This window comes from Rhynchophorus ferrugineus, unplaced genomic scaffold (genome assembly GCF_030347505.1).
Source record: "Rhynchophorus ferrugineus isolate W39M unplaced genomic scaffold, kcgeb_rfMv2 rfM8, whole genome shotgun sequence".
Lineage (NCBI taxonomy): Eukaryota > Metazoa > Arthropoda > Insecta > Coleoptera > Curculionidae > Rhynchophorus > Rhynchophorus ferrugineus.
Genome location: NW_027472587.1, coordinates 31,747,735 through 31,771,377, shown reverse-complemented (window position 1 = coordinate 31,771,377; position 23,643 = coordinate 31,747,735). Strand labels below are relative to the sequence as shown.

Sequence of the window (23,643 nt, the reverse complement as noted above, 5' to 3'; positions counted from 1 at the left end):
ATTTGTAATATCTCCGAAAATATTTGTTTAATTTACATGCTGTAAGGAACCATATTGATCTATATTAATTGCACACTGTATTTAAGGTACTTAATTCGATAAGGATTAATGCCGTATTGCTTAAAATAGCTTCGTAAATAAGCCATTTTCTCACGTAAAAAGTAAACAATAAAAATGGTTAATGTGGGTTATCCCTAAAAGATAAACATATACCATCGCGGACTTTTTTGTAGACCTTTTTATGTTGTACAATACTGTAGTACATTAATTTGATCTAACTCGGAGGGTTAGGCAGCGTTTTTGCTAATTGCTAAATAAGCCTAAAAAAATAGGTTAATTTACGACATCACGTTAGAAACCTCTAAAATTAGCAATGTTGCCTTAGTATATTATGCATGTATTATACATATAAACCTTCCTCTTGAATCACTCTATTTATTGAAAAAAACCGCATCAAAATCCGTTGCGTAGTTTTAAAGATTTAAGCGCGCATAAGGCTATAGGGACAGAAAAGGCGACTTTGTTTTATACTATGTAGTGATTAAAATTACCATTAAATATTATCAATTAAAAATGACGAATATTATATGAAAAAATTGAAGAAAAAGCACTATTCTGCATCTGCACCCGCGACATCCCTTAACGTAAGTTTAAACTCAAGGTTATTGAGGTGCAGAGAATACGATCATAACTAGTTAAAATATTTTATTATCTAAAATGATACATAACAAATAATTAAAATAAAACACTATCTACAAAAGACTTTTCAGGGCTTATATAAAAGTTGGTTATTCAAATGACACAATTAATAGATTAGAGGGCTTCAAAATGTTCAACGAAATGTCTGGCTACCGCCACCACTCTCGATCTGTATTCATCTTTCTGAACCGAAGTGTTTAAAACATCCTGATAATTATCTTTATCGAATTCTGGCGTGTTGTTCTTATCGACCAGAACAAACATAAGTATCATGGGACATAGAAGAGCACCATAGATGGCGTATTTCTTCCAGTGTGCGGTTAAATCAGACCTCGTGAAGATGCTGGGATCGGTGCTCAGCTCTAATAAGTAATTTGCGAAGTGGTCATAATAGAAGTCCAGCATTAGATCGAATTGGGACAGTCCTTCTTCGCTGGTACACGAATAGATGAACTGGCTGAGATCAAACACCGGGCTGTTGATGGAGGACATTTGGAAGTCCAGAAGAGCTACTTTCGTACAATTTTCGTGTTCGGTATCATCGTCCTAAAAGCAATTAATATTTATGTCATTAATATCATTAATAATACTAAATTTCAATAGTTTTTTTCTAAATATATAGGAAATATTTACTATTTTGTAGTGAATTACATTATCTTTAGTTACATATAGTTGCTTCAACAATGGTTTAATTATATTTATTCTTCTACAGTGTGTAATTTGTTCTGTAAAGCTCGATTTCTTTGTTTTCTTTTACCTTACATTAAGACAGCCCAGCAGTTAACAGTGAAAATCTTAAAAGGATTCTTGTGGAAAGATGATCATGTATCATAATAATTTGTTAAAAAGTTTGTCGTGAGTGCCCAGTGAAGCTTGATAATGCCTTATTGAGACAAATAAATATGGTGCTAAGTGTTTGAGTGGGTAATGTGTAATAATTTGTTCATCACGAGCTTCTCACAACTGACCAAACAGTTGGAAACGTGTTATCTTGTTTCACAACAAGGATAGACCATACAGATTTTTATAACTTTTAGCAAAATTTTTAATCAAAAACTTTCTTAAGAGTATAAATCTACACTTGTTACTAGATAATGTTAATTTAAGGTCATTTAAAATAACTTGTTCTTGTTCTTTTTATTAAGAAGTACCTACCTCGTATTTAAACAGGAAATTGCTGTTCCAACAATCTCCGTGCAAGATAACAGACTGGGGCTCATCGTTGTTCAACAAATCCACTAAAATGGCAACAAAATCCTTGTCGCCAGTCCTCGATCTGTACTCATTCAGCAGATCAATTTCGTTGAGGTTCCTCAAGATATTGTAGACGTTTTTTTGACCGACATTGATCAACTTTCCTGGACCACTACACACGAAGTCCTTCATCGGATTATTGATCCAGGTGTGCGTGATGGACTCGAACTCGTCCTTTTTCTGGTGTTTAAAGGCGAATGATAGAGCGTGCCATTCGGCATACGCTCGCAGGACGAACTTCATATGGTTCAAATCCATGGGTATTTGTCGCTTGTGTATGCTGAAGCCGGCTCGTTTGAGGTTCTCGAGGATGATCACTTCTTCGGTTGCTGTGAACTTTGAAAGGAAACATTTTGGGATGGAATTGAAGACGGGTAAGTTCTTTTCTTGTTGAAATCGATGGAATGCCGGTACTACCTGCAGAATATTTCAATAATTTAATATTATTGATTATTATATTTGGGTCGCGTTTTATTTCAAAAATGCTATTGTCTTTTTTACTACAGTGGTATAATATGATGATATTATATTAGGCGTTTGTATTTAAGTTAATCAACGATGTCTATTGATGAAATTGATTTTATTTGTATTAAAAAATTTAATCTGACTATTAAATTCGATGGATTTGACATTTTTCTACGTAAATTAACAGTGTACTACTTAGTATTATTTGGTTATTAATTTTTTACGGCCGATAATCATGGAAATAAGTTTCTGGTGCTTGAATCTAGAATTATTTATACTCCAGTTGCGCCTTTATTACTATTTTTTTACTTTATTTATTTTTGTTACTACATTTTTGTATTTTATTACATTTTGACAGCCACACTGCATACTCTGACTGTTGCACCAATTAATTTTATAGGTTCGGAGCTTATCTCTTTGAGCAAGATATGGTGTAATGATAATTTATATCCCTTTGAAGCCCTTATGCGCTTTCGAAATGAAAATTTTGGGTGCCTAAATTAACCAATTATCACTTTCCTCTCTTCTGACTGATATTGGTTATTCGGATTTTAATGTTTTCGGTATTGTACTAGTCTTTTTTGTAAACTTTTACTTAAAAAAATAATTTTTTGAATTAAATAAATAATTTTACTTAAATAAATAATGTTTGACGCATCATTTAAGTACAAAAAACTCGAATATTCGACCCTGAATCAGTATTGCAGAATTAAACTGTAGTTATTAAGGTGTTTTATATATATTATTGTTTTTACAAAGTATTTTTCATGAGTATTATATATCATATATATCAATATAAATAAGCGCTTGATACGCCTATAATCAGTTTTCCTATTAGTTTACGTATCAATATCAATTAACCACTAATTAATTTTGGATCATCTTCATTGGAATTGATGGTTCACTGGCTACAAATGAAGTGGCAATAAATATTAAATATTCAACACTACTTACAATGCTATGTGGATTCTCAGATGGTGTAAACTTCAAACTAAATTTCAAAGGTAACCATAATTTTCAGTAATTTCGTTGAAGTCTCTTTGGAAAAAGTTAGTTCAGTATAAAATACTTATACAATGAAGTTGCACTATAACCTGTTTAAAAGGAACATAGCTCAAAGAATATTCAAAATATATATGATAACATGATCATCAGTTAGTAACGTCATTATCAAGATGCTTTGAAGAAATCCTATAAAAAGGTACAAAATAAGAGTTACTTATTTCGTATTATTGAGTTATAAACTTTCTAGAGCCACAAATTACTTTATGTTGATATTCTACACTTCATCAAGCACTTCGTCAGGCTCCGTTGGTATTGGTCTCAACAATTTAAGTGGTGATTTTGATACAAGTGATAATCAGATATGACAATATATGAGCAAAATGTTTGAAGATACAAATAGAATTTTTGGACAATAACTTGGTTCAAACTCCCAACACATTTTCAGACATTTATAGCAATTGATAAATCAACTATAATCAGACATTTATAATCGATGAAAAGGATTCGAAAGGAGGGAAAATAATGTTATTTCGACACGGTATCGTTTTGCTGCTAGAGAGATGAACACCATATATATTATATAGGTGTAGTGTCTTCAATTGCTCGCTGATTTGGATATAGAAACTAAATACAACCATTAAACAACTTTAATTAAACTGACTTCTAGTATTTGCAAGGCAAACAACCTTAATTGAAGTCAAATAATGTAAATTTATAGAGTGGATTCCTAAGTCTATTAGATAAGATGGAATAAAATGTTCCATTGTTACGAATTATCGGCTATGAAAACCTATCGTCTATTTTTCTACATTAAGAATTTATCTTCTAAGTGAATGCAAATTAGAAGAAAATGGTTTGGATACAAGAGATTAGATTTTGAATATGTACAAAAGTGGAAAAACAATTGTTATATCACTTCTGCAACATTATGCGTAAATTGCGTAAGTGGGATCATGACAGCATCATTTGTGATAGTATACATAATTTACTGCTTTAGAAATTATAATTATAATATTAAAAATAAGTATGAATTTACAAATAAATTTGTATTTGAAAAATATAAATATAAAACAACAAAATATATGACAACTTGGATTTTAAGCTTCAAAACTATATATGTTATATTTTGCGAAATTAATATTATCACAGATTTATACTTTTTCGAAAATATCAAGTTTCGTGCCTGAAGACGTGCATTTTGACACGCATTAATTTTCTTAATTAACCAAAATATTTAAAATCATCGTTTGCTCATTGTAAGCGTGGTTTCGAAAATACACAAGATTCAAATTCATTCAATAGTGTGACTTCAAAGTACGTAAGACAAAGAACGTTCTCATAAATCGAAAAAATTTGAAAATGCGAAACTGCAAGAGTTATTGGATTAAGACCCAATTAAAATTCAAAAACAATTGTCAGAAGCGTTAAATGTGACATAAGAAACGATTAGCGACCAATTACGAGGAGAATATACAAAAGATGGGAAAATGGATGACACACCAATTTTCTGGTCCAGTCACCTAGCAAAGCTGGTCAATCGACTTCAAGGCCAAATCGATATGGTCGCAAGACCATACTCTGTGTTTGGTAGGACTAGAGTGGCGTGGTGTTTTAAGTAACGGTTGAAACCTGGTGAGACAGTTAATAGTGATCGCTACTGATAACAAATGATCAAGTTGAACTATGCATTTGATCGAAAAACTTCCAGAATGGGCTAGAAGACACATTTAAATGATTTTACGGATTCATTAAAAGCACTTGGATGGGACATATTATCAAATCTGCCGTACTCCCCAGACCTTTCCCTATCCGACTGTCAACTTTCCGCATCAATGGAACATTCGCTTTGTCGAGCAGCACAATTTCGAAGAAGTTAGACCCGTAGTAACTGGCACCATGAATGGTTTTGCTCAAATGACAAACAATTTTTGGAATGGCACTCGTAAATTCCCTGAAAAATTTGCAAGATGTACAAAATAAAATATTATATAGTTTTTTTTTTCGAAAAAATCGGCAGTGACTCTGATGCAAATAGTAGACGTTAAGCCCAAAGTGTGTATCATTGAATATGTACGTTGTGATTTTAAAACTATTATTATTTTATTTTACTATTTTATTATTTATTAAATTATTATTTTTATGTATTTTCACTAATATCATTCTAATGCATATAACAGGACAATTGGAAAGTACCCAGCCTGACACATAGATGGCGCTAGTAGATTTAAATCGATACGTTTTTTAGATAGCCCTAATCCTCAAAAGATGCGTATATAAATTTGACAGCTGTTGAATCATTAGTTTGTGAATTATAGCATTTTGAGTGAAGCAACTTTTGTTAATGTGAAAAGAATGGATAAAAAGGAATTTGGCGTGTTGATAAAATAATGCTTTTGAAGGGAAAAAATACAGTTGAAGCAAAATTTGACTTGATGCGGAGTTTCCGGACACTGGTCCAGGAAAATCAACCATCAGCGAATGGTATGCTAAGCTTAGACGTGGTAAAATGAGTACCTAAGACGGTGAACGCAACGCCCAAAATCGGTTGTTACCGACGAAAACGTTTAAAACATCCACAAAATTATTTTGAATAACGTGAACATCATGAACATCATGAATGTGACATGTGTCACATCATGCGTACATCATGAATCATGAAATCATCATGAATGTTTGGGTATGAGACACCTATCTGCAAAGTGGGTGCCTCGCGAGCTCACTTTTGACCAAAAACAACGACGAGTTGATGATTCGGAGCAGTGTTTGAAGATGATCAAGCGTAATAATCCCGAGTGTTTCCGTCGATATGTGACAATGAATGAAACATGGCTCCATCACTTCACTCCGATGTCCAATCGACAGTCATCCGAGTGGACTGTACTTGATGAACCCGCTCCAAAGCGTGGAGAAACGCAACACTCAACAGAATAATTTTAATTGACAACCTTGAAAAAGGAAGGACTATCAACAGCGACTATTACGCAACGCTACTAGACCGTTTGAAGGGCGAAATTACCGAAAAATGGCCTCATTTGAAGAAAAAGGAAAGTGCTGCTTCGTCAAGACAATGCACCGTGTCACAAGTCAGTGAACATGATGGCAAATATCCATGAATTAGGACAAGGAAGGACAAATCGTACTATAAAAAGGCATTGAAAAGTCGCTAGGATCGCTATAATCAGTGTATCACCCTTGATGGTAATTATGTTGAATTAAATAATTAATTTTGTTAAAAAAATGTGTTTTACTATGGTTGGCCGAGCACTTTTCAATTGACCTGTTATCATACATATTAAAAAATTCAAGTGCAATAAAATCATGCTCTCTTACCTTAGTGTAAATATCGATTTCACGTTCGAATCCATCCCTTATTGGTAGTTTATCTCTCAGCGCCTTCATCATCTGACCATACTTGATGACCAGACTGTACTCCCTCTTGTCGCCGTCGAAATTTTCCGCTGTTATATCCACGAACGCTATATCGCTGCCGTAATGTTCGGCCTTCTCGTCGGCCCCGTAAACTTTCAGGTCATATTTCTCGATGTTCTTCTTCCTGAGCGTTTCGGCACTGACCCATTTGTGCAGATCGTTCAGCAGGGTTTCCGTATCGAGTTCGCTGCCGCTGGCCATGCCGTCTCGGGCTGTGGATTCGATGGTCTGGAGCGATGGAGTTGGTCTGTTGCCGCTATGATCCTAATTAAAACGGTATTGAGAACCATTGCGAGCTATTAAAAAACGGGCGGTGCTTGATTAGAATTTTATTAGACGCATTAAACCAGTTAACAATATCTAGAGAAATAGAGTGTTGACTAAATTGGGAGAGAAAAAAGCAGTGGTGTCACTATATACGTTTTTATATATACGTTTTGTGTCAATATTATTTGCATATGTTTGCAATTAATTTTGACCGTTTTCTAAATTTTTTAAAGAATTTATTTTTTAAAGTTAGTAAGTTTTTTATTATTTAATTATTACATTGTTACTAGACGCTTTCGACTAACCTATAATTTGTCTTTATGATAACTTAAATCTAGGTATATAACTGGGTATATAACTATCTCACTCTCTGGTGAAATAATATTTATATATAATGTCACTGCTCTATTGTTTACTTTACACGACTTTGACACTACACAACACTACACAAGATCAGATGGCTTGATTCTTTTGAGTCTGTGTCCTGCTCTGGTGGTATCCAAAAGTTGAAATACTTCAATCTTCTCATGAGAATAGGGTCTTTCTTCATATTCCCTTACAGTTCTCTTGATTTTTGACTGGCAGTGGGTATCTGAAGGTTTTGATGTAGGTAGTCAGTGCTGTATTATATGGGTGCGCCCAAAATACTGGACTTGGTTCTGAAAAATTTGTATTTTGTTTATATTACTCTATGCAGAACATCCCCATAATTGAACTCCGTTTGTCCATACAGATTTCAGTATTTATTATATAAGTAAAAACATAATAAACTGCTATTAAGCAATTTATTATGTACTGATAATTGTGATTTTCTTCCAACTAGCCAATACATTTTCCTATATTTCAGTTCCAGTCCTTTTCTTTTCTTGTTTATATGTTCCTTCCAGCGAAGTTTTGCATCAAGATTTATTCTGAGATATTTAGCGTTGTTGCTATATGGAATGATAGTTTAGGGTAAATGATGTGGCTCGGTGAATGGAGGTAAAACGAAATGAAACAGTGGTGTTTACATTATGTGACCGTTATTTATTGGCAATATAAAAACAATATAAAAAATACAAATAATGAAACGGATGGCAGCGGAGTTATCTGTTGACGAGGCTTGGGCAGTCGATGGTGGCACGTCTAAACCAAACGAGGGTTGAGCACAGAATGACCGAAATACCCTTCAATCATATCCCAGATAAACGTCTCGGGGTTGCCGCCAGCTATTCGTTGTCGGGTTCCAGTTGGCACCCCGCCCGTGTTCAACATCTGGGATTATATTTCTGGGTATTTTGTAGACCGTTATTCCATGATGTAAAATTCGACATGCTCAAGGTCGCTACAATAGTATTATTTAATGTTACTGCTGCTTGTACGGTCTGATTGTAGGTTAACTGCGCATGCATAGATTTACTTTCGTTAATTTTTATTTTCCAAGCTTGTGTCCAATTATTTATATTGTTACTTGCCTGCTGTAATTTTCGTGTGGTTTCTTCACTGTTGTCTCCGACAGTTATAATCGCAGTATCATCAGCAAATGTAGCCATCGTAATATCTTGCATTTGTGGTATAACACAATTGCAGAGTAGATAAAGCACATGGCCCCAGCATACTTCCTTGTGGTATACCTGGTTTAGTTTCTTTTAGTATAGAGTAAGCTTCTTTTTGTTTAACTCTAAAAATTTTGACTGTAATGTACGGTTTTAGTAGTTCGGTGTCTTGTTTTGGTAACATTTTCTTTAGTTTATGAACAAGGCCTTTATGCCAAACATTATCGAAGGCTTCTGCTATATCTAAGAATATAGTTGAGCATACTTTTTTACTTTCATAGGCTTTTTCTATAACATCTGTTAACACCTATGGACCTGGTCAATTGTTGAATGTTTGTTAATAAACCCAAACTGGTGTGTTGTTATTAGGATTTTCCTCTATGTGATCGGTTTTTTTTTCAATAGGAGTTTTTCAAAAACGTGAGATATTACTGGTAGTAGTTATATAGGTCCATAGACTTTTATTTCGTTTGGTGACTTTCCAGGTTTTGGGATCATTATAATTTCCGTCATCTTCCAAATGGCTGGGACATGTTCTAATCTAAATGCTGTGGTTTTTGCAGTAATTTTCTTGTTCTTAAATAATAGCCTTGTGATTTCCTGGGATTATGTCACTTTTAATAACTTTGGTTAACTCTTTCGGCGTGACTAATTCAATCATCGAATTTTCAGCTTCTATGTCCGGTAAATTATGTTCCATATTAGCTTCGTTTGGTTTGAAAGTTTTTTGTGTTGTGCAATATAATGTTGTGGGGAAATCAGTGATGTAAAGGAGATAAAATAAAAATGGAAAACACTGGAGTGTAAGAGTCTACTCATAAGATATTAGATAACTAAAACTATATATATATAGCAGAATATTCTAGTATATTAAATAAATGACAAGAACATTGGGATTATAAGTTGAAGAAATAATACGTTCATTGTACATATATAATAATAGTATTTAAAAATATATTATTGCATTAGTGTATTATTAATACTTAGAAATATGTTTAGTACCATTAAATATGTGGAAATACTGTTAACTATTTCACTCTAAAAGCATAACACTGCACTGTTTCGACATATAAAAACTAAATATTATTTTTATTTATTACGAAATACGTCAACAACGATGACGTAAAAATGTCCAGACTTACCAAAATACTATACATTGAACATATATTTCAATTAAAATGACGAAAACGAATGATGCACAGTTGAACAAATGAAATTAAATCAATTATTTGTCAATATTTTTATATAAATCGATTCTGTAACGATACCCGTACAGTTAAATTTTAACTGGAGGTCAATAGTAGTCAATATTGACAGAGTTAATCAGAAATCAATCACTCAATTCGCTATCTCCTACCAGGAATTTTACTGATGCGTGTTTATCGAGATGAACAATTACTGTTAATAGAGTTGCTATTATATCGAGGCTGAAAACCAACTTAAGAGTACCACAAATACTTCAAGAATTATTATAAAAATAACGAGGATTCATGTTTATTCATTTTGGGAAAACTAAAAGCGAGTTTAATTTGTTTATATTTCCTCTATATATTTTTTTGTTAAAAGACAGACAAAGATACGTACAGACAAAGGAAATCATAAATAGTTCCGAATATCTGTGGTATTTAGGATTCCATCTGGTAATTCGATATTTTATATTATTTAACGTTGGGTCGATTATATTTTTCGTAAGGAAGGTTTGGACGGTAATGTAAAGGAATTAGGCGGGATTGCTGCTTTTTTAATTGTGGAATTGCGAATACTTAGCAACATAAATAGTTACCAGGTATGGCAACATTGTTGATGTTTCTTCGTGGGCTGTTGTTGCCAAATGTGTTATCTTTACCAAGGTCAGAAGTCTGTAACTCCAGTGGTAAGTGGTGGGGCAATGTTTCATTTAGTCCATTCATTGGTGGCGCTGACAACGTGAATTTGATTGAATAGTTTAACTTGGTTATGCAGAAAGCTGTAAGGAAAATACTTTGCTTTGATTGGTCTGACATTTCGGGTGATTAGTTTATTACGTCACATTTATTGGCCAATAGTATTTAAAGACAAAACAAATTTAATTAAATTTAATAAAATCATATACAAATATACATAAATGTAAATAATATAAATATATTTAAACAAAAAGCAAAAAAAAAACTATTGGTGTAAATAAAAAAAGAGCTCCATTCCAGGCAAAATCAAAATTTTCTATAACGCCTTCTCGATTTTTCGTATTTGTTTAGTGCCATCTATTGTATGGGATCTATTAGAGTTCTATCTTATTTTGATATATTGAAGGTAAACTTTGAATCCTTCACTGTTAATATTGCATTAACTACTTATAACTTTTAAAATGTGGTCTTGAAAATCATTATGGATAGGACAGTTGAAGTACTTAATTTTTTTTTAAAGATATGATTGATTTTATGGCAAAATCTAGGTATCAAATAAAAGAGATAGTTTAAAGATCTACAAACAGTCTTGATGGAGTTGTTAATTTGGGTCTGCGCGGCTTCATTGCTTCTATGAAATCAGTATCGAGTATTTGATCTGTAGAACTACTTAATATAGAATGTAGACAAATATTGCATGTTGCCTTTATTTCAAAATGTTTGTCAAATAGACTGAAATAAGACTAATGTACAACATTCCACACTTGTTTTCCTCAGAGCAAAGTTCTCCGGAACTGAAAATATAGACTCAACTAGTGATTTAACAAACTCTAGTGATACTAGATTTCCAGTTAAAAAATAATATAAATTATATAAAGCGCCAACATGTTCATCTTCTTCACAATTTGCTCCGACTCGCTGTCTCTTTTTAATTCACTTGATTTTACTGCGTTTTGCGCCGCCCAACTTGAGTTTCATCAAATGGTGAGTTTGTTCACAGAGTAGTCCAAGTTTCTCTTTTTAACTCCCATATATTATTTATTAAATCTCCATTTATTATTCTTTATTTATTATTTTTTTATTTATTGTTTTATTTATTATTCTCTATTTATTAATTTCTATTAATTATCCTCTATTTATTTATATATTTATCCATTTATCTTTTTCTATTTGATTCTCCTCTATCTTATTAAATCTTTATATCTTCGTATCTTTACAATCATTTTTAAATTACGGTGAATTGAAGATTATAGTTTTATGGTTACAACTATAAACACAAACTATAACTACTTTATAAACGATAATCTAACACCAAAGTGGCCGAAGTTACTGTAACATAGTTATGACCTATGGATAATTTGAAGCATATATACACGCCACCGAAAATAATTTCTGCTGGCTCTTGGTGGCAGCGTATCTAGCTTGTGGCCTTTGATTATTTCCTTTGAGTGCACTGCAGGTTCATTATAGCTGGAGCTGGAGAAGTGAGTGCACAGTAGCAAGAGTATTGCTTATTTATTTATTTGAGGTTTTGGCTTTAACCTAGCCACTACTATTAATACTAATTGCAATCATTTTACATCCATTATTGTTAGTGTTAGGGTATAAGTTGGTACGTTATGCGTTATCTTCTTTTCGTACCGTGTGGTGTGGAGCATAGTTTATCATTGCTATTATTTACCGTTATTGTCCTTTGGATAATGAATGATCGTCAATATTATTTACTACATTGGCTAAGATAAATACTAAGATAACTGTCGACCATCCTGGTTATTCCGTCATTGTTATTGCCTACCATTGTTATCGTCGGTTAGTGAGATCAACAATACCATCTGTTATAAGTACTTTTCGGTACATTTATTTATCGATAATATTATTTATTAGTACTATAATCCACCAGCATAATTAATTACCCGTGTTTTAGTTGTCAGTATGTAAATGACAGTACGACGATAGTCAGCAATCCCTGTTATTTTTCATGCATATTTTTAATTTCACCCTTGTCATTAAAAATTGGTTGCTCATGTAGGTTTTCGTATGATATCAAAATACCACCCAACCGCCTAAATATCAAGATCTCGCACGTTTATTTGCGTTTGTTTTACCATATATTTTGTAAATAGTTGTTATATCAATTATTTTAATCCCTGCTTTTATTTCTGTAATATTTTCAATTGGTTTATATTGTTTGTTTAATATAATTTTTATATTACGCCCTGGGTTTAAAATTACCCCTATATTAGGTAGGTCCTTTATATAGGGACATTCAGATGAACCTTAAAATAACTTATTAAGTTAACTACAAGCTTTGACCATATAAAATACTGCGATTGATTATGAAACGTGTACCATTAGGGACCAGTAGTTGAGCAAACTATTTGAAGAATTTGACTCAACTAAGCCATCTTTTTGAATTTTCAATGAATTTTCTACTGATCATTTTTTCACCAAATTTAGTTGCATTCTACTGTCAACATCAAGATTAGATTCTGTAGTCTATGTTTGAAAATAATAAGCGTTATCCCGTATAAGCCATCAACGAAAAGTTCCTCGTATAGTAAACAGCTGACGCAATAGTGACTACAGATAGTAACTGTCATTAGCGCCAACGACTACGACTAGAAACGGCAATAAAACAATAATTACGCCGTTGTCGCTTCTCAGTGCGCAATAATCAGCTTAATAAAAACGACCGCAAAATAAATATGTCATCGGGGGACCCGACTGCAGCATCTCGGATCGACCTCATCGACGAATACAGGCTGTGGAATTTTCTCTATACGGAAGTTTCGTTTCCTATCGATAGTAGCTGAAAGGTCTAGTTACATGACTCCTCGAAAATGTAATAGTTGTCGTATTATATGCAGTTACTCTAAACGTATAATGTATACTGATAATTTTTTCATTTCAAAAAGGCGTTTATTGAGAAAAATCAATAAAATGTATACTAATTGATTTTTTCCCATCTTTCTGGTGACATACCAGCATACCCGCATTTTTATTAGTCTATGTAATTATTTGTTACTTAATAAAGAATGTTATCAGCAGACAATACGAAAATGCTCGTATAAGGTATAAATTATTAGTAAAATGTTTAATTTAGTAATATTAATTTTCTAGACCTCTATGAAATAAAGGGACTTTTATATGAAATAATATGAAAAATAGCTTAGTTGGAAACTATAGTAAAGGTAAGAATAAAAAATGGTCATATTTTTACAAGTTTATAATTATAGTACTTATAATTATACTATATAGCAGATATTTGAAAATATGAACAAGTGGTTAGGTAGTATTTCTTAATTTAATTTTATGTTTACATAATTTTTAGTTATTTTATAAAATTTTACTTTATTAGTTAATAAATAATAGTGTAGATATTAATCAATACACATTGTAGGAAGTAGTTTTTAGGGCACTTTTGTTTTAAATAAATATCCTGTAAAAATTGAGGACTCGAAGGGGATTTTTTAAAATCTAACAGCCACAATAATAAGAACATTATCACAAAATAAAAATAACTAATTAATACATGACTTATTAAGAATAGTATTGGTAATAGTGATTTTCTTCTTTTTAGATTTCTAAACCCATTTTATGAAACAATATCTATTTCATTTTGATCGATGACCTTTTTCCATTTTCGGGTAAGGCCATTATTATATAAACGAAAAACTTTTGGGTTCTTTTAGTGAAATGCGACAAGTGATTTTCGTTGCCTTCTTTCGACATCAATTTTAATACGTTAAGAGGGTTTTACAGGGGTCCTAACAAATTAGTATAGTCAGGGGTTGTTAATTTTCTTTATCCCTTTCTTTTTCCATTATTTATTTCCGACTATTGATTCTGATTGGGATCACCTTAGTTTTGCTTACATTCACTTTCACAAAATGTGGGAAAAATTTAGCCTGATGTCGCTTGTTTGCGATACAACTCGCATCTGAATAATCAAGATTTTTTTTTGGTTTTGTTTTTTTTTCAAGCGTTTCAAAAAGGTGTCTATCTTTTCTGGACTACTTTGTACATTCTGTACTTGGTATATGGGTATAGGAAATTGATAATACTTAATCTATGATGATATTCTCCCTGTTTATCTTACGTACCTTAAAAATACCTAAAATATTAATACAGTCATAAAATTAAGTTATAATTTGTAAAATATGTTAAAATTATACCAATCATCTTTTTAAAATCAGGCTTTCAATTATATATTGGTTATCATATATTGATGAAATAACTTTATTTCCACGAAAATATTTTGTAGAAGCACTGAACACTTAGCTAGGGAGTCCTTTCAGTTTGCTGACTTCTGTTCCTGAAACTCTCCAAGTTTGACGAAATAGCTGATTCGTTTCACGTTTCTAGAATTTTCGGCAAAAAGCTATTTGAAAAAACTAATATTTAAACGTGTTAAGTATTTGGTACTACCTGCAATATCAGATTTATATTTAAACGTGTTAAACATTTGGTAACAATATCAGATTTCCAGTTTGGTTTTCGAAATCACCATTCAACAATCGATCAAGTGCACAGAGTAATTGCGGCTATTGAAAGAGCGTTTGAAGAAAAGAAATACTGCCCTGAAATATTCCTGGATGTCGCACAAGCTTTTGATCGGGTTTGGCATTTGGGATTAATCTGTAAGATGAGCAAATTGTTACCGCGTAACTATTGTTAATTGCTGGAGTCATATTTATTCGGAAGAAAATTTAGAGTATCGCACGAAATGGCGTTCTCGGCATTTAAAAATATCTCGGCTGGAGTTCCACAAGGTAGCGTCTTAGGACCTCTCCTGTATCTGCTCTACACTGCTGACATTCCAACAACAAAAGAAATACTTCTTGAAACCTTTGCTGACGACACAGTTATAATGGAAAAAGATATATCTCTGCCTAGAGCAATAGAAAAAGTGCAAGTGGCAGTCAACAAAATCTACAAATGGGCGAAAGATTGGAAAATTCAACTTAATTGCTCCAAATCTGTCCACGTTAATTTTGAATTAAGGCGAAGTAATAAAAACTTAATTATATCACTCAATGGATGCCCGATTCCTCAAGCAGAACCAGCAAAATACCTTGGAATCTATCTTGACGGTGGATTAAATTGGAAGCATCACGTTAGATAAAAAGCAAGACACATTAGAACCAAAATAAAAAACTATACTGGTTAGTCGGAAGATACTCTCAACTTGATCTAAAATCAAATTGGTTGATTTATAATACAATTATAAAGTCAATTTGGACCTATGGGGTGCAAATATGGGGTTGCACTAAAAATTCAAATCAGTTAGTCATACAGCGCTGTCAAAACAAGGTTCTTCGATTGATTATCAATGCCTATCGCTATGTAACCAATGAAGCACTGCACGATGACCTGGAAATCAAATGGATCTGCGGAGTTGTGCAGGATTTCGCCTTGAAACACGAAAGAAGATTACTAAATCATACTAACGTGGAAGCAATACAACTGCTGGACAGCGCGCAGGATGTCAGGAGATTGAAACGAACAAAACCATACGAACTTGTGTGAACATTTAGTGTGTATTATTAGTGTAAACTATAGCTATAAGTTAATAATTAATAAATAATTATAATTTGATAATTGAGGAATACATTCTGAAGTATTTTCTCGCACTCGTCTTGCTTGTTAATTAATCCAAGTACATAGGAAAAGTAGTAATAAATTAATTGTAAATTAAGATTGTTCTAAGCGTATCTAATAAAGATGTTATAAAAATATATTGATAAAATAACTTTATTTCCACGACAATATTGTGTAGAAGCACTGAACACTTGGCTAGGGAGTCCTTTCAGTTTGCTGACTACTGTTCCTGAAACTCTCCAAGTTTGACGAAATAGCTGATTCGTTTCAGGTTTCTAGAATTTTCGGCATTTTTGGAATTCAGTAAATATAATTTTTAGTTATTTATTGTCTCAACTACATTTGTCTTAATAACATCTAAAGAACAATGAAAATAAACTTTCACACAGTTCTGTATCCTCCAGTTAGAGTAGGAATTTTTTGTTTGCCTTACAATAATGGATAGAAAAATGTCGCATAAAAAGAAATAAAAAATAAATCAGTGCATATTAATTTCACCAACAAAATAATCAAGCACAAGAGAGTATAAAGCAAGTAATAGTATGGAAAATACAGCCAAATATATTGGTATGACTTTTGATATTAAACAGTGGAAGCCACATATTAAAGAAAATTGTGAATAGCTCAAGCTGAAGTACAAAAAAATGTAGCGGTTATTGGAGAGACATTCAGCCCTGTCATTATATAATCAGCTTGTGCATTACCAACAAGTTTTGAAACCAGTGTGGACATATGATTTTCCACTCTGGGATCAGCCAAAACAATAGAAATATCACGTAAAGATTCCAAAAGAAGATGCGGCGAGGTACTGTTAATGCTCCATGCTATATTCGTAACAACAATCTGTGTAAGGATCTGATGGTTGAAACTGTCGATAACATTATACCCAAAGATATAAAAAGAGGCTCCATCAGCACATCAGTGTTGAGGTTCTCTAGCTTCTAGATAATGATGGTTTATTCAGATGATTAAAGATGATAAAAGAGAGTAAAAGTGTTTGATCTAATTCAGTGAAGTTATAAGTAAAAATCAGTGACCAATAAAAACAGCAACATAGATGATAACTCCAAATTATCTTTTATAGAATAAGTACGTTATAATTTTAAACCGTAGCAAAAAAACAAATGGGGTAGTATTGTTAATTTGCTAGATTACTCTAAATTACTCAAATGCTAAAATACGTTTCTTAAATTAATATTGGTTGGACCATTTATTTATTCAGTTATTGGATAATTAATGGTATTGAGTGTTCAAAATGGATATTCTAAAATGTCATGTTCATTTTTTATGCCTAATAAATCAATTGTTTTCGTTAAATTTAATTAGGAATTTTGATTTTTAAATTGTATCTTAGCTAAATAAAATAGATGAATCTATTAATTTCTTGAAAATGAATCTATTAAAAATGTTAAGAGAAGATATTGTAGATACTTTTCTGCTTTTGTATTGTGAACAAAATATTTTACTATTGCTTAAAGCACAAGAGAATATATATCTATGATTTAATTATTTCTTAACAAATATTTAAAAGTTTCCTTTTACTAACCAGGTTTATCTGAATATATATATTCGTTTATTTAAAGTTACTGGCTAGTGGTCAATTTTGATACTACCCCACAAGACATCCGGCTTGAGATAAGTACCAAAAGATCAAAGAATTATTTATTATAATATCTAATCGTTTAGCAATTACTCAGTTTTTGTGTCAAATACAATATCTGAAAACTAAAAGCAGAAAACCTGATATAAAATTAAAATAAACTCAGTACGACGAACAAACGTTTCATAATTAAATATTTTATTGATTATATTTCTATACCGAAAATTTATTTTGGTTGACTGATCATAAAAAAAGGAACAGTTTAGTTTTATTAGCAATTAAATTGCCAATTCGGATAAATATAAACTTTTAAAACTTCCCCAACGATGGCGAAATAAAAAGCCACAATGTTAATCCTAGTCTATTGGTTTAATATTTTAAAATAATAGAATAGAATATTATATTTTATAGTACTAAATATATATTTTTTATGGATCTTATTGAAAATATCTCATGCTTATGATTTAATAATGTGAACTAATTCAACCAAGTGTAGTTCTCATTATTGAATTGTTTACATTAACCAACGTGATTCAAATATTCAAAGTTTTAAATAATATACGTTTGATTAAAAGAACTAACTAAATCAAGCAGGCATTTCAACACCGATAATTATTTTTTAGCTGGAAAAATTATTTACAATTTAGTTTGTCTTTATTGGCGAATGTACGAATTTTGTTTTTACATTAACGTAATATATTCATTATTGAGTGTTACATGTCTACTGTATATAATTTTGAACCGACTACGAAAAAGGAGGAAGATCTATGTTCGGATCTATATATATATATATATATATATATATATATATATATATATATATATATATATATATATATATATATATATATATTATATGTATGTTTTATATGTACTTGTGGGCCGATTTTCAAAACTCTTTTTTTATTCGTAAGGGTGCACTTCCGAGGTGGTCCCATTGGAGCCACATGAGGATTTGTGGGGGAAGGGGAGGAAATCAAGGGAGACGTTCACATTTCAAAGGCACGTACAAAGTTTTCACATATTTTTTTTATGTAAAATAATCAGATATTTGTGTATGTTATTCGTGAGCACATGTGACAGAAAATCGGAAGTCGTTCAGTGCAAAAGCCATTCAGTTTGGTTTTTAAGCACTAACTAGGGTATATATAACCTCGTAGAAATATTGTAGATAACTGCTTCTATGGTGTAATTCTTAAAGCGTTTAGCTACCAAACGGAGGTCGTGGGTTCGATTCCCCAAAGGGACAATATATTTTTGTTGTTGTTTAGAGAGAACATTTGTTAAATCACCTAGGATATGTAGCGGACCCCGGGGCCTGAAACGCTCCTTATTTTCAATCATTGTTTCTTTATTCCTATTTTTCCTCATACGGGCTGCACCTTCACTTGTAATTTATTTAGTAAATATCTAACATTAAAGAAAGAAAAACAAAATATTTTTACACGTATTTTATATTCAACTATATACACACAATTTAGCTTAATACCTACCTAAGCCTATTTATCTATTTACAATATTATTTTAAGAACTACGAACTGATTAATTTTAAGTCAGTGCCGAGCCCAAACAATACAAAACTAATAATACAATTTTGTGACAAACAAAAAAAAAATAAATTACTAACAAAATAAATCTAAATTAAAAATCTAAATTAATATAAGTGTTTGGGTTCTTAAAACTAAATTACGAACAAAACATATTTGATTTTTTGTTCGGCACCGACTTCAAAGTTATAGAGTTGGTATTAATTAAAATAATATTGTAAATAGATAAATAGGTTTAGTTATGTATTAAGCTAAATATAGTAGAATATAAAATGCGCTTAGTAGATAGGTTAAATAAAGTTTCTAATTATTTTTATTTAGTTATTACAACGATTATTATGTACATATTTTATTTTAAAACGTTTTTTTTTGTGTTGGAAATCTAAGTTTGATTATTTTTTTAGTTTTTAGTGAGTTCCTTATTTATTTTTTGAAGTCGGTTAAATTTTTTTATTTAAAATACTTTTTAGAAAATTATGTAGTTATGTCGTTTTGTAGTAAATATTTTCCGAGCAGCAATAAAACAAGAGTTTCATTTAAGCACTCATTAAGCACCACAAAATAATAGAACGAGAATGGCTTTCTGGAATCTCCATATTCAAAGCTCAACAACATTTCATTAAGTAAATGAATGACGAGTGACGATTAAGAAAAACCGAAATTATTCTTTCCGCTTCCTAATGTTTGCCGTTGAGGACCCAGGGATGCAAATACGAATAGACATAACAAGGAACCAAATAGATGGATACACCATGACATAAAATGATAAATCAATCAATATAATAATAACTATAAAAATATAGAGAATTACGAAAGAACAAGAAACATAGATAAAGAAAGTGGATATATCAGAAAATTATATATAATGGCGGCAAGAGGAAAATAAAATGGAGCAATAACTTTCGACATTAAATTGATTATAAATTGAGATGGTTGGGCTTTACAACTTAAGAGATGAAAAAAGAATATACAAAGGCACATTTTTTTGGTATTAACTAGTTCGTTTCAGGTTTCATTAGTAATGCAGTAACTAAATATAGGAGATAATAAATACATTAATTTGTGAATGAAATGTTAAAATTATTGTTTTAATTTCTCATTTGTTGGTACGTTTTTAGTACTCATGTGGGGTACAAGGCAAAGTAGAAAGCAATGGATAACGAGATATTTGTAATGATGAGATTCTAAAATATTACATAAAATGATAGGAATAAATACATTTACTGACAGGAAAACATATGATAGCTACTCTTTTAAAGATTGAATAGTAATATAAATAAGTGAAGAACGATGCAATTTTATTTTAAAATATAGGTAAAAAAATTATTCTTTAATCAAATAAGCATGTTATGTTTTCGTTTTTAAATATATATTTTCGACGAAAAGATGTATATATATATATTATTTTACTTTATTTATACTTTATATTAGTTATTTACTTTATAGAGCTAAGTATATAATGAGCATAATTACATATACAAAATACTTACAGTACAATAATGTGCCAAATTTAGTTTATATATATACATATATGTTTATTATTATAACACAGAAGTAAATAAAAGTCATATGTAAGAGGTGGGGCAAAAATCGCGCAACCATTATATTGTGTAAATATCCAAATTTTATTATGGATAAATATACGCCACAAGAGCGAGCAGAAATAGTGATTATATTTATTGAAAATAATCGTTAAATTATTGGCACTCTGCGGAAATTGCGTCAAAAAAATCATAATCGTCCAGTGCCTCATAAAACCACAATTTATGTTTATATGCAAATTTTCGACAGTATGGTATGACAGTAGACATGCCTCGTTCTGGAAGACAACGGACGTCTCGTAATGTTGAAAATGTGGTTCTCAGTACATACGTTGGGAACATAGAATCCTCAATTAATTCATGCAACGTCATTGCATCTACTAAAAATAATATATGGTATGGAATTCATGCTGGAAACATCACTGGTCAGGTGTCAGTTACTGTTACTGTTGAACGGTACCAAGACATGATTCGAAATGTGTGGTTCACTGAGGACATGTGGTTTCAGCAAGATGAGTTCAAGCACACACAGCTCAATTATTCATTCAATTACTGAATGTCGTTTTTCCACGAAGACTAATTTCGCGAAGTGGCTATTTAGCATTGCCAGCCAGATCTCCGGATTTAACAGCACCGGACTTTTTCTTATGGGGGTTTTTAAAAATAAAAAGTGTATGTGAATAAGCCCGAAACGATTCAACATCTTAAAGACAATATTCTTCACGAAATTGAAGGAATTCAGCCTCAGATGTTTCAGGATACCATGAAAAATACCTTAAAACAGCCGAAAGTTGCATAGCGAATCGCGGTCACCATTTAGTCGATATAATTTTTCAATCATAACGAAGAAGAAAACGTAAAGATAAAACAGCAACAAATAAACATTTCATGAAAATCAAACTTACTTATCTTTTCTTTGAGCAAAGTTATAGGCAATCAAAATGGTTGATGCTCTGGAGTTGCAGTTCTGAAAATATTCTTACTCTTGATACTTTCGCTGTAATGTTCAGTGGCGTAGTAATTTACACTTATTAATAATTCGATGATTGCTGAATATTGGTGGAAGTCAGATTTGTTTAAATGTCATTTAAAGTACGAGTGTTAGTTCTTGAGATAGTTTGCATGTTTTTTAATATAGATATTTGAAATTTTAATTAATTATATATTAAATATAGTTCAGATTTTAGTTAGTTAGTTCTTAGTTATTTTCTTCTACTTTACAGTTAAACATTCTCTTAAACTATATAAATTGTAGTCGAAATTTGATAATGCTATCTTCACGAAAATTTTTATAAATATTCAAACAATAATTTGTTTGCTTTTGTTTGGTTTAATTTTTCTTGCTGTGAATGTGGTCTGGGTCATGGGTCGATCGAAAAGGGCGCAGGATAGGATTGTTTTTTAATTACAGTACCGAAAAAATTGCCGTACAGATGGCTGTGAGAATCGTGGCCCCATTGTGTTCTCTCGTAAAGGCAACAGTTGTTGCAAACGGCCGGGAACTATCAGCGGGACAAAACAAATGTGTCAATTATTTGTAAAATATCTTTTAATATAGGAGGAATGGAAAAATCATTAAAATTAATCTGAATATTCGTTTATATTTAGATTATATGGGTAATATTGTATCGATACATGTAATAAACGATTAAATTTATTAAATATTGTTTTAGTTTAAAAATCCTGTTTCCTGTTTACTTATATGTAACAATATAGGAATATTCATTTTTATTAATTACTTACACTCTTACAGTAAATATGCTTAGTACAATCTTAATGTAGAAATTGATTTATTACTATTATTCGGTTATATGTGTATCAATAAATAAGTAGGACGAGTGTGGGATAAAATTAGTGTTGGGAACTATCGACTGATATCGACTATCGACTATTTAGTAATTGACTACTTTTTACTATATATATATATATATATATATATATATATATATATATATATATATATATATATATATATATATATATATATATATATATATATATATATGGTAATTTGTTTGTAAATAACAATATATTGTATATTAATATAGCGATATTTTTCAAGATCGTTTATGTAATGGGGTAAAAAGATGAAATTTTTTAAAATTTTATTTATTTATTTTCATATATATTTTAAACTCTCCTTTTACCAACTATGGGTGTATCTGGACTGGCCCTAAAATTTAACGTGGACTAGCATTTACTTTATTTTAAAAAGCTCTAGTAGTTATTGTGCGGTCATTTCTAATTGTCATGAATTAGTTATTATCTATGATTACGTATTTGTTTAATTTTTATTTGGTATTTATTGTTATTGTACATCTTTAGTTTTACAATTAACATATTAAAATTCGATAAAACATTTGTGGTGATTCTATTCCATAAAAAATTCTATTCCTTCTTATAGATCCATAGAACATTCATATATAAAAATAATTCTACTTCGTTTAAAATGAAATTATTAATTGCATGTTAATAGCATTCAATTTTTTTTTCTTTTTTAATGTCACTGCGTGAAGGAACATGTACATCTCCGTCTCGCTTATATTACCGTTGGAAAATATGAACACATATAAAATTAATTGCTCCAAGCAATTATCTCCGTCCTTTCCTCTCTCACAATTTATGAGGAAAGTATTCGGACATCTTCGTCTGACATCACGAAATGAACAAAACCGTCGAACCGTCCATGTTGATGATGTCCATGTGAAGTTGATGAGGATTGGTTCGCTTCAATCTGTTAATTTCGTGCTCATTGTTCATGCTGGATTGCTTCTCCTTTTTTCTCGTTTAGTAATCTTATTTTATGTTTTAAGGCGA

The 23,643-nt window shown here is 31.2% G+C and overlaps 1 protein-coding gene across 1 annotated transcript; it reads right to left on the bottom strand.

Annotated features, from left to right (window-relative positions):
- Window positions 1–690: 690 nt before the first annotated feature.
- On the bottom strand, window positions 691–9,826 carry LOC143201389 (uncharacterized). Its single transcript, XM_076412403.1, has 4 exons — window positions 9,797–9,826; window positions 6,754–7,116; window positions 1,855–2,370; window positions 691–1,245 (listed from the first exon to the last, which is right to left on the bottom strand). Exons 1-4 carry the CDS (start codon window positions 9,809–9,811, stop codon window positions 814–816), a joined length of 1,326 nt encoding a protein of 441 aa, XP_076268518.1. The 5' UTR covers window positions 9,812–9,826; the 3' UTR covers window positions 691–813.
- Between the last annotated feature and the right edge of the window lie 13,817 nt (window positions 9,827–23,643).